We start from the raw sequence: 19,219 nt of genomic DNA, 5'->3' as shown, positions 1-19,219 counted from the left end.
CTCTGTCGGGATGTTGTCTGGTACTGCTGCTTTGCTGCTCTTGATTTGTCTGATGGCCATGCTGATCTCTTCAATTGTTGGTGAGCCAACATCGATTGGGAGGTCTGTGGGTGCTGCTTCGATGTTGGGTGGCTTCAGTGGAGCTGGTCGATTCAAGAGTTCTTTGAAGTGTTCTACCCACCTGTTTCATTTTTCTTAGATGTCGGTGATTACTTTGCCTTCCTTGCTTTTCACTGATCTTTCTGGCTTACGGTAATTTCCAGCAAGTTTCTTTGTTGTATCATACAGTTGTCTCATGTTTCCCTCTCTTGCAGCCTTTTCCGCTGTCATCGCTAAATCTTCCACATATTTACGTTTGTCGGTTCTAATACTTCTCTTCACTTGCTTGTTTGCCTCTGTGTATTCGGCTTGTGCCTTGGCTTTTTCTGCTCTGGTTCGGCTGGTATTGATTGCTGCCTTCTTGTTCCTTCTTTCCTCAATTTTATCCAGTGTATCAACAGTGATCCATTCCTTGTGATGGTGCTTCTTTTGGCCCAGAACCTCCTGACATGTTGAAACGATTGCCTCTTTGATACCTTTCCAGTTGCTCTCCATGGTAGTCCCCTCTCCATTGAGTAGATCATGAAAGGCCTGGAACCTGTTGCTGAGGGCTATGTTGAACTTGTTGAGTTTGTCAGCATCTCGAAGAAAGGCCATATTAAACTTTTGTGATGCTGTCCGCGCCGTTGTCCAGTTCATCTTATTTTTAGTTTCATCTTGGCGACCAGCAAATGATGATCTGATGCTATATCAGCCCCTCTCCTGGTTCTCACATCCTCCATCGTCCTCCTGAACTTTTTGTTGATGCACATATGGTCGATTTGATTCTGTGTAGTGTGATCCGGTGAAATCCAAGTGGCTTTGTGTATGTTTTTGTGTGGGAATATGGTGCCACCTATGACCAGTTTATTGAAAGCACATAGGTTTGCAAATCCCTCACCATTTTCGTTCCTTTCTCCCAGTCCATGTCGTCCCATGACGTCTTCGTATCCAGTGTTGTCCATTCCAACCTTGACGTTGAAATCTCCCATCAGAATCGTTGGGAGCACTTCTCGAAGACCGACTGCAGCCTATCGTAGAATTGGTCTTTAGCGTCTTCATCGTAGTCGTTGGTAGGCGCATAGCATTGGGTGACGTTCATTGTAATGCCTTCTTTCTTTGTTTTGAAGGAGGCTTTGATGATCCTTGGTCCATGAGATTACCATGCAATAAGTGCATTTTGTGCTTTTCTGGACAGCATCAATGCCACTCCTTGTGCATGTGGGGCATTTTCTTCTTCATGACCGGAGTATAACAGAAGTTCCCCTGAAGATAGTCGTTGTTGTCCAACCTGCGTCCAACGTGTTTCACTGATTCCAAGCACCTCCATGTTGTATTTTCTCATTTCTGCAGCAATTTGAAAGACTCTTCCGGTTTCCCACATTGTCCGGACATTCCACGTACCTACAAAAATTGTCGCTCTGGTTGTAAGAAGGTGCATCGACCTCATGACTTCCGAAAAAACTCGGCTTTCATCATGAGACGTCATAATTATTCCTTCTACTCCCAGGGCAGAGTTTTAATGGTTTGAATAATTTTTTTCTGGTTGCCGTTTTTTATCGAGTTGGTTTTCTACGTGATGGGGTTGCTAACCCCATGCCTAACCCTCCTCCTTTACCCGGGCTTGGGACCGGCAGTAGCCCCCGGAGGAGCTGCAGGCGGAGTTGGGTTTTATAGTGTAATGGGCGCAAATCCACTGGTATTATAATTGCATTCACACAAGGAGAAAAATTAGAGACACCAAGAGAAAAAATGAGTTCTCCAAATCTTCAGACCACTGGGACGAACAAATGCAGTATATGTTAGAAATCGTGTTTATTCTAACCTTGTGTCTGTTGAATTTGCTTTCATGTATTTATCACACCAAAACATACTTGCTCGACTTTGACTTGATTTTTTTCGGTCAAGGTTTGAAACGCTTCTTAAATCCACTTTTTGTTACCATTTTTGGTAGATTTTCAAGATGTTAGGCTCTGCTTTCAAGTCTGGACAGCCATACTGTGTATACCCTGTGGAGGAAAGAATGCAATGTCATGCATGTAAGAAGTGGTTCCATAAGATGTGTGCTGACTTAAATCCCACTGTGTATGAAAAGTGCCCAAAGCGTAACTCACATTGACTTAGCATGTTTTGTTGTTTTAACAAAGGGTTACTCATCCAAGAGGTAATTAGCCTTCTGGAGTTGTCTAACAAAAAGGTTGATAAGGACTGTGCCGGCAACTTAGGTACTGATAACGAAGAGTGTGTCAGTGCCGTTAGTGCTGTTGCAGCACGTGCCAGACATCTGGCTGTGCAACATACAGTAGGGATTTCCATTTCGAGACAATTAATGAGTGGGACACCACTGGATGCTGGTGGCCAAGTTGCTTTGGTGGCAACTGATAACCTGGATAAAACCGTTGTCCTCCCGAGTAGTCTTAATGTGGATGCCGCGACTGACTGGAAAGGGATGACGCGGAGACATTGAAGAGAAGGAAAGATAGACAAAAACAGCGCCCGTTTAACTGCAAAGCCCTTGATGGACACACATTCTGTGTTGCAAATCACTTTGCCAAAGTTTCAAAGTAAGAAAATATTTAACACTATCGTGGGTGGAGGAAGTTTGGCCTCGTCAAACATTGTCGTGAGTCATTCATTCGGCCCCCACAACTCTGTTACAAGAAAAATCAATGACAGGCTCCCAGTAGTTAACAGGCAGGAGCTGATATCACGATCAAAAGCAGTGAACGCGACTTTCAAAGAAGTTAAATCCGTCGCTAGTTTAATTATTTGGAATCTAGGGAAAGACAATGGCCCCGTTAAACGTCGTGCACACAATCTGGAGTTATTGGGTTCCGCCACCAGAAATGTTCTGCCTGAAGGAGTTTTGGGGGTATGTTTCACGAAATTAATAAGACTCAGTGATTGGGTTGGAGGCGAGACCCAACCAAGAAGGGTCTTGAAGTGAGTGCTCGGGAATTTCGAAGAAAGAGACGTGATATCGAATTACGCATACAAAACTCGTAATTCAAATATTCGTATCCCACCAGATTGGGTGCTTAAGGGTCGAATAAAGTGGAAGAATTCCCTTGAGGATTTAAAAAGTGGGAAGCTAAATGGCTAAATGAGCCTTACGATTAAGGGTTTTTGGGTGATCAGGTCTTAGAAGCCATTGCTTCCGAAACCTATATGAGTGGAACAAATGATTCTCAGAACACCTTAAATGTGTGCTACATGAACGCCCGTGGTCTTCAAAATTAAATGTCCAAGCTAAGTTTGATAGTAGAGAAATCAGGTCGCGATATAATTGTCGTCACAGAAACTTGGCTCACTGTAGATGAAAACTGCTCCTTCATCATTGCAGGCTACATCTGTATTAGAGGATATAAGTTGCAGAGTTATAAGTCGCAAAGGAGGAGGCATAATGTTATCTGTTAGGGATCGCTTTCTTATACAATCTATCATATCTGAGACGCATGCTAGTGGTACATGTGAGGTAGCATGTTGTACAATTAAGTCTAGACACGGGTTAATGACTATAGGAGGAATATACCGTAGTTCATGTTGTTCTGCTGACTACTTCACCTAAAAACACATCTGTTCTTGGAGTAAGGCCAAACGTCGTCTCATCATTAGAGATTTGGACACACCTCATATCAACTGGATGGAGCTTAGACCTTCAGGTGGATTTCTTGATAAAGACCTATCAACCATTATTCAGTGTGTACTTTTACAATATATCGCAAAACAGAAACATATTGACTTGGAACATGTTCTATCTATTCTGGACCTTGTCTTCACTCACCACTGTGACGATGTAATCGACATTCAGCACCTTCCTCCACTAGCGAATAGTGATCACATACTTTATTTTAAGTTTCGGACACATGGTATACAATATATATCTGCTCTATCTCGCCCCAATATCTGGCTGGCAAATATTCAGGCAATCAGAGACTGTTATCTCGACACACTGATCAGTCGACGAGAATAGGCCGATCGAAGACGAATGGAATAAATTTAAGGCTACATTCGAGTCTGTAACATCACCGTTTATCCCGTGGTCAACACATAAGCCATGACATTGCCCTTCAAGGGTTAAAAAGGAGACCCGAGAGCTATCGAAGCGTAGGAAACACCTCTGGGACTTATTCTTGTCAACACGACATGAATCATTTAAGTGTGGATACCGAAAAATCAGAAATATATGCAAAAAAAGCCATAGCCAGATGACTTACTATTTACGGAAGACAGTTGGCATACGGTAGTCGTACTTGTCCGAAACAGTTGTTTTCGTACGTTAAACCGAGGACAAAACGTAGTGATGATATTTCTCCCGTTACCGTAGTACGAAAATGCAGATTTACTAGTTGAATCAGATCTGGCAAAGGCTGAGACTTTATATAGCTATTTAATGGAAGTCTACTCTACATGTATTGCTAAAAATACTTGTGCTAATCACACCAGTGAGATACCAGCCATAGGACCAGTACATGTGACTGAGGAAACTGTTCTTCCATTGGTCACTAACCTCAAACCTCGTAAGATACCGGGCCCTGATGGGTTCCATCCACGATTGCTATCATTTCTCACGGAAATTATTTCTAGACCACAAGCGATGCTCTTCAACATGTCTCTTTTCCTCACTCAACTCTCTAGAGATTGGAAAGACTCTATAGACAGTCCTGTACTTAAAGATGGTAAGAGACAGATCGTATCTAATTACCTGTCAGTCTAACCCGCATATTAGTTAAGTTACTTGAAAAGATAAGTCGGGTTAAGTTACTAGGTCACTTAGAATTGTACAATCTGTTAACTCCTGAGCAACACGGGTTTCGAAACGAGCATTCATGCTTGAACAACTTACTCATTGTGTGAGAGGATTGGACAGCGAACCAGACAATATTCAGTCTGTCGATATGATATTCATAGACTTTACCAAAGCGTTAGTAATGTTTCACACTTAGGTCCTATGAAAAAGCCCAAAAGCTTCCGAGTAACAGGTGATGTAAAGGAATGGATAGGAAACTTCTTATTTGGCCGCATGCAGACAGTGAGGGTTAATGGAACGCTATCCGATTGAAAGCCGGTCAAGGGTGGTGTGCACCAAAACACCATCTTAGACCCCCTACTTTTCCTTCTCTAATTAGATGAATTATCTCTATTGCTTAAATCGTTTGCGGATTATGTCAAAATATGGAAAATAATAAGAAGTGAGGCTGACCATTTTGATCTTCATGCCGATCTTGATGAATTAGTTATATGGGCTCGATGTTGGAGCATAGAAGCTAATTTTAGAAAGTGTGCTCATCAGATCGGACACGATAAGTTACCAGTATACTATCGACGGTAGATCTCTTCCATGCTTTCAGGAACATAAAGACTTAGAGGCAATAGTAAGTCATGGTTTGAGAACAACTATGAAATGCAACACAGTAGCTGCCAGAAGGGTTTCGTGAGTTATGGTTAGTCCGTTGAGAGTTCAAATGCTTTGACGAAATATTTCAAATTATGTATCCTAGCTATGCAAGACTACACTTGGAGTACTGTATCCAAGCAGCTAGTCTATGTCTGATTAAGGATATTAACTTCAAACTCCCTTCTGATGAGCGCTTAAAATGCCTAAACCTTTTCCCTTCGTGTATCATTGGAAGCCAGTAGGCTTTATATTGGCATACCGTATCTTTAATTAAGATTCGTGCATTAAAATTTCCCATATTTTTGTTCCCCCCAGCACTAATAATCTCCGAGGTCATAGCAAGCAGTTTCACAAACCGCGATCTAATAAAATTAAATCGAGTGGTCAATGACTGGAACGCTTGACACGAACAAGTGGTATCAGCTGCACCCGTGAGCATTTCCAGGGAGAATCTGGTTTTCACTGGAAGGCAAACTGTTAGGATTAACACAGATCCACCAATCTACTATACTTATAACTGTAGACTGAAATTATTTCGGATTGAAAATCGACTTCTGACATTTTGAGCTACCGCATAAAAATAATTATTTTGTCTTTCAACAAATAATGCATGAAAAAGTTGGAATTTTCCGTTGCATTTTATTTGAGCTGTTGGACCGCTCTATGTTGAATGGTGTTTAAATATACCCGTTTTGTTTGTCTGCTTACCACTTAGCCGGTAGCCATTCGCCTTAGCCGCCATGAAACGAGACAACTCAGGAAACAACCAAGATGGTCCTCCGTCGAAATTCCAGCGTTCTTCCGTTGATCTAACCAATGTTTCCATCAGATTTCTTATTCCTGGGAGGGCTGCAGGGATAATGATTGGGAAGGGTGGGGAAAATATCAAAAAAATACGGTCACAGGTTTGTTTTTTCATAATTCATTTAGTGACTTGCTCAATCGCTATTTTGGCACCAACTGACTCGATTCTTTGTTTTATATTCTTTACGGTTCCTCCACCTTCCGGACACTTACTCGCTGAATCTGGTCAATCTCCTCTGATAACCCAATGGTTTGGGTTGGTACCACATGCCTGCCTTATCCTCAAACTGATGACTCTGGCTCACTGAAACCGGCCCTGCTTTATCCCATTTATTGTCTCAGTATAACGTCAAGCTGAATATTCCCGACAGCAGAGGCCCTGAACGGTAGGGTAACCCAGAAACTTAATGTCACCTTGATGTCTATTCGGTCGATTAATTAGTTTGCCTGAATTATTATTTTCATGTTTTTGGTTCATTAATGTATTTGTAAAGCCCTTTTTGGATATCATTTGCAAAGTCATTCCTGACTGCTTAATTACCAGCTAACCCATGAGTTACTGTTGTAACTGGAAACCCCAGTGACTTATTCATTGAATTCTATTGTGTAAAAATCTAGACAAGTTTTGGTGATAACCCTCAGACGGTTGTCTAGTTCTCCGAGCCCTCCACGACTGTCACTAAATGGAAGGGTGTCATGAGCTTCGTTATACGATTAAAATTTTCGTTTCCTTCCTTCTTTCCCACCCTAACTTGCTTTTTCTCTGATAGGATAATGACTATCGAAGGTGACCTGCAGGCCATCTGCAGCATCATGCGCGATGTTTGCCCGAAGCTGAAGGTAAGGTGAAATTAATAAAGCTGACTTTAAAGGATATAATGAATGCCAAACTTTCCGATCCGAAACGCATAATGGGTACCCAAGGATCTCGACGCCGCCCAAGACGAAGTGAAGACCCAGAACGAGATGATGAGGAAGACGAAAACATGATTGACTTCAGAATCTTAGTGCACGAAAGCCAAGCTGGGTCTGTAATCGGTCGAGGCGGTGAACGTATTAAGGACCTTCGTGATGTAAGTTTATTGGCGTCTGCTAAAACATAAAATTTAGAAGTACAAGATGCGTGTTATCAAGGTGTATCAGATGTTGGCTCCATTATCTACTGATCGAGTTGTACAGATGGTCGCTGACCCAGACAATGTCGTCCAATGTTTGAGAGCTGTGATAGAAGCAGTGGAGGTAAGTGCAGACGTTTAGCTCTGTCATTTTTGCTCCCTAATCGGTTTCCACAACCAACTCATTGATAATTACAAACCTGGGCCCATCAAGGTCGTCGGGTCGGTTGTCCTATGGTTGTACACGAGTCGTACTGTCATGACCCTGTCGACAATCACTTGCATTCTGCACTTGCGGCGTCAGCAGGCGGTCATACTTTCAAAGCTGAGAGTATTGACGAATGGTGTGTTGCACTAACACCACTGAGATTGTTGTGTTCCGCCTTTGAGTGCATTGACTGGCCTTTTGTGGTGAGGGTGCATTCACTGTATCTAGTAATATCAGTTGCTTTGTATTTATTGTGTTGTCTGTTTTTGACGCAATGTTGTGTTTTGTACTTTTCAGTCTGCTCCTCCTCGTGGTCGCCGTGAAGATTATGACGCTGCCAACTTCAGTGAGGGTGATGCCCTCAACTATGGCGGTTGGCTGTCTCGAGAAGCTGCAGCAGCACTAGCTCAAGGGATGCCCCTCCGTGGGCCTGGGTGCATGCCACCGATGGGTTATAATATGGGAGGTCCGTATATGATGGGTGGTGGTGACATGGGGCCGATGGGCGGCGGCATGGGCCCTATGGGAGGAGGAATGGGACCAGGTGGAGGAATGGGTCCCATGGGTGGCGGGCCGGTTCCTGGAGGTCGTGGTAGAGGGCCTCGCTCTGGTGGCGGAATGATGGGTGGAAACGCACCTCTCGCGCAAGGCCAACGAGGAATGATGGGCTCTTCAGGCCCAGCACCCGTCCCCCCTCCTGCCGGTCGTAACAGCTCTATGGGTCCTCCAGGTGGTTATAGTAGTTCTGCGGACGGAGGCTACGGTGGTCAAGGTGGATATGACGGTTCAGGAGGATTCGATAACGGAGTGTACGGAGGCATTGACCAAACTGGACAGGGAGGATTCAGTGGCCCTGGATACGGTGGATCGGGCAACATGGCTCCCGGAGGTTATGGTAGTTCTGGGTATGGTGGAAGCCAGCGCGGATCAGGCGACATGGCAGGTGGTCAAAGGTAAGTCATTTCATGTTATCCTACGTAACCCAATACAAAACGATCAAAACTCGTAAAAGCTTAGGTGGTTGTTTGGAAACTAAGATCCAGCTGTGTACTTCAGGGTTGACTACGTAGCAAGAACTGACCCCGAGCTATTGTTTAACTTAGTCCGGAAATTGTACACAAAAATCTGTCAGTCACTCAGTAACAGCCGTGGGGATTATCGTTGTTTTGGGGACCTAGGTCAACCGTCAGATGCTTCAGTGTTGAAACAGTCGAGCTGTAACAGCCCACTTAGTTGTTAAAAGTAGTTGCCCTAGTTTGTAGGGAGTAAGCCTCGCATCAATTTCTACAGAACGAGATTGTTTATGTCGAAGTGCACCCACTGGGGATGCTAGCTGTGAATGGCTTTCCGAGAGATATCGGGATTAGTCGTGGGCGGAGAGACTACTAGTAGTGAGTCTGAAGTTCAATCCTCGACTTACCCACATCGGTCTGTGCAACCAAATAGTATCACTAATCCTCACAAATATGGTGTGGCTTCGAGCCGGTCACATGATCCCGTATTACTAGTGTATATGTCGGACTGAAGCAGAGAAAGCAATGCTTGCCGTAACCTGGCTGTCGCAAAATTAGATTATTGTTTATCCCCTCGTTCCGAGATCACTTGATCCTTCCCTAACACGTGTTTGTTTTCCTTGTAGTGCTTCCCGCGGCGGCACCTATGGTGGGTATGGAAGTATGGGATCTGGAGAGCATGTTGGAGGCAAGGCCAGCCAGTGGTATGGCGGATGGTCTTAAACACTTACTTGCATTTAATTTCAGTAAAATATATCTGTTAATAATTAACATAATCACCTGTTGGTTCTTAATAACGTGCAGATAAGATAGAGTCTTTGGTTTGTGTTGATTGCATCAACTGAGCGTGGTTTGCAGTTAAATGAGAGCGTTATGTTGCGGAATGTTTGACTCTGAGTCTATGTGGACGTTAATTTGACTAGTCTTCAAAAAAATGACAATCCATTTGGTGTTAGCTTGTGCAATGCGCTCGTGAAAATACGGAGATAGATCACTGGAACAAAACTAGAGTGGTCAGGGCGTTTCATACGGTCAGTTCCTCCTACGTAGAAGCAGAGTGGTCCGGTTGTTTCGTCAAAATTCTGTTGCAACTGGCGAGGTTTCTTTATCGTGCGATAGGACGTGGCAAGTGGGTGGTCCGGCACACCTACAAGTAGTGTCAGAAAGAAAGATGGCTTCCTGTTGATGTCGTAAGGGTGTTGGTCTGTCGCATCTTGTGCAAATTGGGGGGGGGATGGAGTTCCGGTTATGACTTGAGTGTGCTAATCGTGTGAATGATGGAGGGGTTCCAACCCCTGATAGGACATGGAGTGACCAGTGGAGATTATGTTCGGTTGACGCACTCGATTGGTGTTCTTCATGACTGTGAACTAGAGGTTGAGATACTGTTTGAATGTTGAGAGGTGCACCCCAAATTTTCACTGTTAAAATTGACATAGAATTTATGAGTTCTTCGAAAAATGTGTGTTTTGTACAGTCTAAGGAATCCCATGTTTTTATTGAAGGATTTATTGTTTGCTAATTACATTGTCTTCAACAAACAAGTATAGTTGTCTTATAAAGTTCAGTGTGCATGAGTACTGCTGCTATCAGTGTGCTACTCGCCCGATATTTACCGTTAGCCAACAGAAAAACGAAAGGACTCGTTTACTTAGTGAGACCGTCCAGAATGTGTATTTCATCACTCTTATCTGGACGGGTCTTTTAGTGTACTTACTTACTTACGCCTGTTACCCCCAATGGAACATAGGCCGCCGACCAGCATTCTCCAACCCACTCTGTCCTGGGACTTCCTTTCTATTTCTATCTAGATTTTGTTCATTCTTCTCATGTCTGTTTCCATTTCTCGGCGTAATGTATTCTTTGGTCTTCCTCTTCTCCTTTTGGCTTCAGGACTCGATGTGAGGGCTTGCCTTGTAACGCAATTGGGCGATTTCCTCAAAGTGTGCCCAATCCACTTCCAGTGCTTCTTCCTAATTTCTCCCTCCACTGGAATCTGGTTTGTTCTCTCCCACAGTAGAATGTTGTTGATAGTGTCTGGTCAACGGATCCGAAGTATCTTGCGTAGACAACTGTTAATAAATACTTGTATCTTCTGGATGATGGCTTTCGTAGTTCTCCAAGTTTCCACCCCATACAGTAGAGCTGTCTTGATATTTGTATTGAAAATTCTGACCTTGGTGTTAGTTGACAATTGTTTTGAGTTGCAGATGTTCTTCAGTTGTAAATATGCTGGTTTTGCTTTGCCGATCCGAGTCTTCACATCTGCATCAGATTCATCGTGTTTATCAATGATGCTGCCCAGATATGTAAAGGTTTTCACATCCTCCAAAGCTTCTCTATCAATTGTAATTCGATTGGTGCATGTTGTATTGTATCGGAGAGTCTAGCTTTTCCATTTGTTTATATTGAGACCTACTGTTGCTGAGGCTGCTGCTACACTGGTCGCTTTCTCCTGCATTTGTTGTTGCGTGTGTGATAGAAGAGCCAGATCATCTGCGAAGTCTAAATCGTCAAGCTGCATCCTAGCCGTCCACTTTATTCCGTGATTTCCTCCAGATGTTGACGTTTTCATAATCCAGTCGATCACCAGGAGAAAGAGAAAGGGTGAGAGTAAGCGACCTTGCCTAAAACCGGTTTTTACTTCAAACGAGTCGGTGAGTTGTCCTCCATGGACGATTTGGCAGTTTAGTCCATCATAGGGGTTCCGTATGATATTGACTATCTTCTCAGATACGCCTTAGTGTCGAAGAAGCCTCCATAGTGTTGTCCTGTCCACGTTATCAAATGCTTTCTCGTAGTCAATGAAGTCGACGTAGAGTGATGAATTCCATTCGATTGATTGTTCCACAATGATACGTAGAGTTGAGATTTGATCTGTGCACGATCTATCCTTACGAAATCCAGCCTGGTGATCTCGAAGTTGGGCGTCTACGGAATCCTTCATTCTGTTTGACAATACTCTGTTGAAGACTTTTCCTGGTATTGAGAGAAGAGTGATGCCCCTGTAGTTATCGCACTTGCTGAGATCGCCTTTCTTTGGTATTTTGATCAGTAGTCCTTTTTTTCCAGTCTATTGGTACTTGTTCTTCATCCCAAATCTTACTGAAGAGAGTGTGGAGTATCTTTGCAGTTGCTACTACATTTGCTTTCAGTGCCTCTGTCGGGATGTTGTCTGGTACTGCTGCTTTGCTGCTCTTGATTTGTCTGATGGCCATGCTGATCTCTTCAATTGTTGGTGAGCCAACATCGATTGGGAGGTCTGTGGGTGCTGCTTCGATGTTGGGTGGCTTCAGTGGAGCTGGTCGATTCAAGAGTTCTTTGAAGTGTTCTACCCACCTGTTTCATTTTTCTTAGATGTCGGTGATTACTTTGCCTTCCTTGCTTTTCACTGATCTTTCTGGCTTACGGTAATTTCCAGCAAGTTTCTTTGTTGTATCATACAGTTGTCTCATGTTTCCCTCTCTTGCAGCCTTTTCCGCTGTCATCGCTAAATCTTCCACATATTTACGTTTGTCGGTTCTAATGCTTCTCTTCACTTGCTTGTTTGCCTCTGTGTATTCGGCTTGTGCCTTGGCTTTTTCTGCTCTGGTTCGGCTGGTATTGATTGCTGCCTTCTTGTTCCTTCTTTCCTCAATTTTATCCAGTGTATCAACAGTGATCCATTCCTTGTGATGGTGCTTCTTTTGGCCCAGAACCTCCTGACATGTTGAAACGATTGCCTCTTTGATACCTTTCCAGTTGCTCTCCATGGTAGTCCCCTCTCCATTGAGTAGATCATGAAAGGCCTGGAACCTGTTGCTGAGGGCTATGTTGAACTTGTTGAGTTTGTCAGCATCTCGAAGAAAGGCCATATTAAACTTTTGTGATGCTGTCCGCGCCGTTGTCCAGTTCATCTTATTTTTAGTTTCATCTTGGCGACCAGCAAATGATGATCTGATGCTATATCAGCCCCTCTCCTGGTTCTCACATCCTCCATCGTCCTCCTGAACTTTTTGTTGATGCACATATGGTCGATTTGATTCTGTGTAGTGTGATCCGGTGAAATCCAAGTGGCTTTGTGTATGTTTTTGTGTGGGAATATGGTGCCACCTATGACCAGTTTATTGAAAGCACATAGGTTTGCAAATCCCTCACCATTTTCGTTCCTCAATGAAATAGATATAAGATCGGGTCAACTCATATCATTTCATAAATTTTCATACAAAAATATAGCATAGCGAAGAAATTCTTACACAAATATTAACAAAATTAATTTATCAGAAGGGGATTATGTGGAGATCTTGATAATTTTATATAGTTGAGATCATGAGTATATTGAAGCTAGATCACCATAGAAAACCTAGAAGCACTGGACGACCGTTTTGTCCTATTGTGAGACTCCTTAGAAGTGCGCATCCACGATCCCAACTCGCAATATTCGAACCCAGCTCAGTGGTCTATCGGTTAAGTGCTCTGGCATGAGACTGGTAGGTCCTGGGTTCTGATCTTGCGAGGTGGGATCGTGTATTCGCATAGCTGGGGAGTCCCATAAGAGGACGAAACGGCCGTCCACGGTTTCCAGGTTTTTCATGGTGGTCTATCTTCAACTGACTCATGATCTCAACTATATAATAGATAAGCGTTAAAAACATTCACTTTATTTCGAAAACAACTTGTAAAAACAAAATACTATATGAGAAACATAATTCTATACATAATCCCACATTTATTACGTAATCTGTACATGATCTATGTATCTTAATATATTTAAAAGGAAACAAGAGATCATATTTCTTTTATGTGAGTAGATTTATTTCTTTTGTCAACGGTTCTTTCATGCGTTTATTGTCTTTAACGGTTTTGTAGAAACAACTAAACAAATGGAAACCACATCAACATCGATCGATCGATCAGGTACATTATTTGATTTTTCCAAAGTATTTCATGTTAGAGTATTGTTTCAAACCGTTAATGTGTAATTTTCAAGTTTATCGAAGTCCATCTAATTGCAAGTTTGTTTTGTATTTGTGAAATATGTTGATCCAACTGCACAATTTATACTGTTTCCTGCCATATAAGTCAGAACACAATATAGGGATAAATTAGTCAATAATATCGTTGGATGCCGTGTAAGATCCAAACCTAAATCCCAATAGGTCTGGATGTGGTCGAATAACCGTTAGATAGCTTTAGACACTCGTGTCTCAGTTCAAATCAAAACAAGGTATATATTTGACACGGTTCTGTAATTCGTTATATATACAAATGTACAAATTTACCTAAACGAATATTATCACCCAGTTATTCAACCAACAATTGATACCAAAATATTCAATCTAAATTACGATAAATAGCAAGGTGATAAGAAATATATGAAAAATTACCAAAAACACCAAAGAATAAGCGTTATTCTATCCTTTCTGGATAGATCAAGGGAGATTCCGTTTGAGCGGTTATTTTATAACACCAAGTGTTTCAATTTCTGGAAAAGTGCTCCAAATACAACCAAAAATGCACGATCCCAGTCAAGTTCAAACCGCACAATCAAAAAGCGAGCAGCCAATATGGCAGATACCAGAACAATAGCAATTAAAACAAACTATATACAGCTCAGTAAAGAACATGGAGACTCAATAAAAAACGATAGTAAAACCAAGAAAATTGAACGTTACAGTCTTAATTAGCATAATAAATGTTAACAGCATATACAAATAAAGAAAACGTAAGGAAGAAATCACAAGTGTATGCATGGAGGGATTTTCACTTGCAAAATGGATCCAACACCGGCCCCCAAAATCCCTCCATACTGCACAAGCTATTCTGATGTCTTTTTCGCCATGGTTCACCTAATCGCTTTCCTCACTAAAAGAACGGGTAGGACTTACAACAGTACGCCTACTCGTTCTGTCTACATTGTTTGACAATTAACTAATTGGACCCTTCTAGGAGACATACCTTACGTATATCCCTTCTAATAGACCCGTTATTAGTACGTACTGACACCGTCCTAACCTTTCCGTCCTTGTCTGTTTCACAACTCTCTATTACCCCTAGAGGCCACTTACCGCGGGTGAAAATATCAGAAACCACAATTACTACATCACCTGGCTGGAAATTACGACGCTCAACCAACCATTTTTGACGAGCTTGTAAGGATGGTATGTACTCACGCAGCCACCTTTTCCAAAACACATTAGCTAGATAATTCACCTGTTTCCAGCGTTTATCATAATTAACTCTGATACTACTTTCGTCAACTATACTGTCGCATTCCCTCAACAAAAGCAAACTGTTAGGTGTTAATGCTAGCTTGTCGTTAGCATCTTGTACAATCGGGGTTAATGGTCGATCGTTCAATATCCTTTCAATTTCAACCAAATAGGTGCCTAAAGTTTCATCATTCAACGTTTGTTCTCTGGTGATCAATAATAATAGTCTACGTACGGACCTTATCATTCTTTCCCACACACCCCCTCTGTGGCTGGATGACGGAGGGTTAAAATGCCACTGAATCTGCTTCGCTGACAATTCATTACTTATCCTTTGTTGGTCCCACTGCCGAACATATTTCCTTAGCTCAGATATTGCACCCACGAAGTTCGACCCGTTATCACTATATATCTCTGAGGGCTTCCCTCTTCTTCCAATAAAACGTAACAGGGCCATCACAAATGAATCGGTATTCAAACTATAAGCCAATTCAATATGCACTGCACGTGTTTGCAAACAAGTAAATATACAACCATACCTCTTTTCTAGTGATCTTCCCCTTTTTACTAAAATGGGTCCGAAGTAATCCACCCCTACAATTGAGAAACTATGCCAGCCTGGTTTCACTCTACATGCGGGAAGCGGTGCCATCAATTGCTGTCCTGAGTTCGTCGTATACCGCCGACAAATTACACACTTACCTATCACTCTCCTGACTGTGCTGGTCCCTTTTACTATCCTATAGTATTTTCGGATTGCGGCAAGTACTTGAGAAGTTCCTGAGTGTCCTTCTTCTTTATGATAATGTCTGACTATCATTTCTGTCACTAAATGACGACTAGGTAATATTACTGGATACTTGAAGTCATCAGGGTAATCGGAGTAGTTTAGACGACCTCCAACACATAGTAAACCGTCGCGCATTACAGGCGACAAACGCTTCAGATCATTTTGACTATTCACATTACTGTTGTTCTTAAATTCACTGAGTAATCTCCCATATACCTCTTTCTGGACTATCATTAAGACCTTACGCTTGGCACTTTCAAGCTCTTCGACCTTCAGGCATCCCAAATGAACGGATCCTTCAAGACTTGATGAATGAAGTATCATCCAATATTCTATAAACCTTCGTAGCCAAGCTACTGCCCTGACTAATCTTAACCAGTCTGAGTAATAAGAAATAATAGGGAACTTGTCATAATTCAGTTTACTCAAATTAACCACAGCAGTCTTTCTGAACTCAATACTGTCCGGAATAGTTTGTGGACAATCGGTAATAGTTTTACCGAACTCGGCTTGCAGTAAAGTAGGGCACTTAATCCACGACTCAAGGTCGGCCAATTTTTGTATACCTCTCGAAGTCCAATCCGCTGGGTTCTCCGACGATTTGACGTAAGTCCATTGCTCAACCTTAGTGTGCTGATGTAAGATAGCAAGACGATTAGCAATATAGGTACTATATCGGTTTCCTGTATTTCTAATATAATACAACACTATCATAGAATCAGTATGAAAATTTACTTCGCAGAAAAAATTGGGTAAGCTTCTTTGTAGCACTTCACTTGGCCTTACGCTTAAAACTGCTGCTGCCATCTCAAGCCTCGGAATAGTGACTGGTTTTATAGGTGCGACCCTGGACTTGCTGTACAACAAAATACAATACGGCGGTTCGTTCAAATAACTGACTCGTGCATAAGCTACTGCTCCATAACCAATCTCGGAGGCATCACTAAACAAATGCAATTCCACCTGTGCATTAGGTTCATCTAATTTATTCTTGATCCCTCGAGGTATTTTAACGTGACTTATCTGTCGCATAAAGTTCACCCAGTTTAGCCAAATCGACGTATAAGGCTCATTGATCGGCTGGTCCCAGCCTATTTGGGACTTACATAACTCTTGCAGCAGAAGTTTGACCGTCGGACAGACTGGAGAAATTAGACCCAAGGGGTCAAATAAAGAAGATGCCACAGATAGAATACCTCTCCTAGTTAACGGTCTTTCTGGGGCGTCAAAGTGAAACTGGAAAACATCTCTTTCACAATCCCATTGTACCCCCAAGGTACGATGAATGACATCACAATCTCTAGACATTTCCATCACAGGCCCTTCCTTGCATACCCCAGGCAAAACGGACCTAACTTCTTCCGAGTTTGTTATCCACTTCTTTAATGTAAAACCGCCTTTACACAGTAATTCACTTACTTGCTTGACAAAGTTTTTTGCTTGATTACTAGTGGAAAAAGATACTAGGCAGTCATCCACATAGAAATTGTTCTTAACCGCCTCTACTATGTAGCTATCAAATCCATCGGAGAATGTTTGAGCGGTCTTGATCAAGGCAAAGTTTGCACAGAATGGCGAAGACGTTGCTCCGAATGGATGGACGGTCATTTGAAACTCCGATGGTTCTTTCGACATGTCTGTCTCTTGCCACCATAGGAATCGTAAGGCTCCTTGATCGGATTCAGGGACCTTTACTTGCATGAACATTTCTTCAACGTCGGCACAAATGGCAATTGCCTCCTTGCGGAATCGCAATAATATACAAACTAACTCTGCGGTAGTGTCAGGACCTTGATAAATCATATCATTCAGTGAAACCCCAGCACATTTTGCAGCACAATCCAGCACCACTCTCAGTTTCTCTGGCTTTTTGGGATTTATTACCGCGTGATGAGGCAGATACCAGCGAGGGAGATAATCTGACCTTAACTGGATTTCAGGGACCCTTTGTGCATATCCTTTAGCAAGATTACTTTCAATACTTCTAGCATATTTAGTGTATAGGTTGCTATCCTTCAACAACCTACGCTTCAAACTAAGTAATCTACTGGCCGCTACCTCATAATTTCCCGTTTTTTTGTTTGGATACATTTTCCATGGTATTGGAACTACGAAGCGACCACCATCGTAGAAGGTACCCCTTTCCACTATTTCTATTGCTGCTCGATCCTCTACTGACGGCGATTTATCGCTTGAATATACATCAGGGAATTCTACGTCATAAAGCTTACGGAATTGATCTTCTAACGTCTGCAGCTTACTCATACAATTACTAACTTTTTTCTTCAATCCCGAAAATGATGTAGGTCCAAACACGGTCCACCCGAGCAACGTTTTTACTGCATATGGATTTTTTCTTCCACCTAACCGTTGATCGAGTACCCAGTGGGCTTCCGGGACATCACAACCAATCAGTAACACAACTTCGCCAGAATCTATAACTTCTAAAGGTACATCGCTCAAATGCGGCCACTTCACTAGGCTGCTCATGATTGTTTTCGTCGGCTTATGCCCAGGTATTTGCGACACTACCAGGGCTCCTTGAATTTTAACGTGCTCAGTTTGATCTAAGGAATACACCTCAAAAGGTGTCTTTATCACTCGTGTTGCCTTATTGCCGCTCACGGTTTGTACAACCACCGACGACTGTTCCTCGTTTAGCCCCAACAACTTCAAACATCCTGACCTGATCAAGGTTACGTCAGAGCCATTATCCAAAAGGGCATACCCCACAACCTCAGCGTTTCCCGATCTCAACCTCACGGGAATCATTCCCAGACACACGTGACCGTCCACTGGCCTATCATGTCCACAATGGTTCACCGTAGCCAGTCTATCCTCTGATTTACTCTTTGCCGAACCCTTATGCAACAGAGAGTGATGTCTCCCAGAACATCCGTCAATGGCGCAACGTCTCGTCACCTTGCATTCAATAGCTTTATGCCCTTGTTTAAGACATACGAAACAGATACTCTTACCTTTGACGTGCGACAGACGTTCTTCTGTCGTGAGAGCTAAGAACTGACTACACTCGTAAACAGCGTGATCGCCTGAGCACATACTGCACTTAGCACTTGCGATCGGTGTATTCTTCGGTCTCACTACGGAATGATAACATGATTTAGTAGTAACTCCGCCTCTTGGACGCTCAGCCAATTGTCCAAACCTACTCGCAGCTACTCTCGCTTTAGCTGCTACGAACTGAGTGAGTTCGGCGAACGTTGGCTCCCTGTCCTCTTCTGTCAAACTATCTACCACTTCGGCCCATTGTCTTTGCATAGGTTGGGGCAGAAATCTTACTACTCTCTCTAACGTAACCAGCGAATTCAAGTCGGCAGTGTAATTCATTTGCTCTAGAATCATGCTACAATTTTCCATCTTTATTGCTAAACTTGAGAGTTGCTCGGCGTCATGACAACCACGCCTTACATCATTGAATAAATCCTCCAAAGTCTCTCTTGCTATAACATGAGCTTGACCGAATAATCGTTTCAAAATATCTCTAGCTCTTTTATACCCAGACGTGGCCTCCATCATTACACATCCTTCGATGGCTGCTTTAGCCTTACCCTTGCAATAATGGAGCAAATACAGCAAACGTGACTATCATCAGATACTCTGC

General features: G+C 42.7%; 1 protein-coding gene across 3 annotated transcripts in view; it reads left to right on the top strand.

The window, feature by feature from the left end:
* Window positions 1–6,185: 6,185 nt before the first annotated feature.
* Smp_005860.1 (hypothetical protein) overlaps window positions 6,186–19,219 on the top strand; it is a gene marked incomplete at its 3' end in the record, with an annotated part of 15,571 nt that continues 2,537 nt past the window's right edge. Inside the window, exons 1-5 of one of the 3 annotated variants that reach the window (XM_018794326.1) lie at window positions 6,186–6,381; window positions 6,623–6,666; window positions 7,051–7,120; window positions 7,153–7,353; window positions 7,391–7,519. In XM_018794326.1, the coding sequence (XP_018648752.1) occupies window positions 6,217–6,381; window positions 6,623–6,666; window positions 7,051–7,120; window positions 7,153–7,353; window positions 7,391–7,519 (609 nt within the window). In that variant the 5' untranslated portion in view covers window positions 6,186–6,216. Of the gene's footprint in view, window positions 7,121–7,152; window positions 7,354–7,390; window positions 7,520–19,219 lie in introns of all 3 variants that reach the window. The other 2 variants (XM_018794328.1, XM_018794327.1) reach the window with 2 other exon arrangements.

Source organism: Schistosoma mansoni, chromosome 1 (assembly GCF_000237925.1).
Source record: "Schistosoma mansoni strain Puerto Rico chromosome 1, complete genome".
In the NCBI taxonomy this organism is placed as follows: domain Eukaryota; kingdom Metazoa; phylum Platyhelminthes; class Trematoda; order Strigeidida; family Schistosomatidae; genus Schistosoma; species Schistosoma mansoni.
The sequence above is the reverse complement of the archived record's forward strand: the minus strand, read 5'-3'. Positions and strand labels throughout refer to the sequence as shown.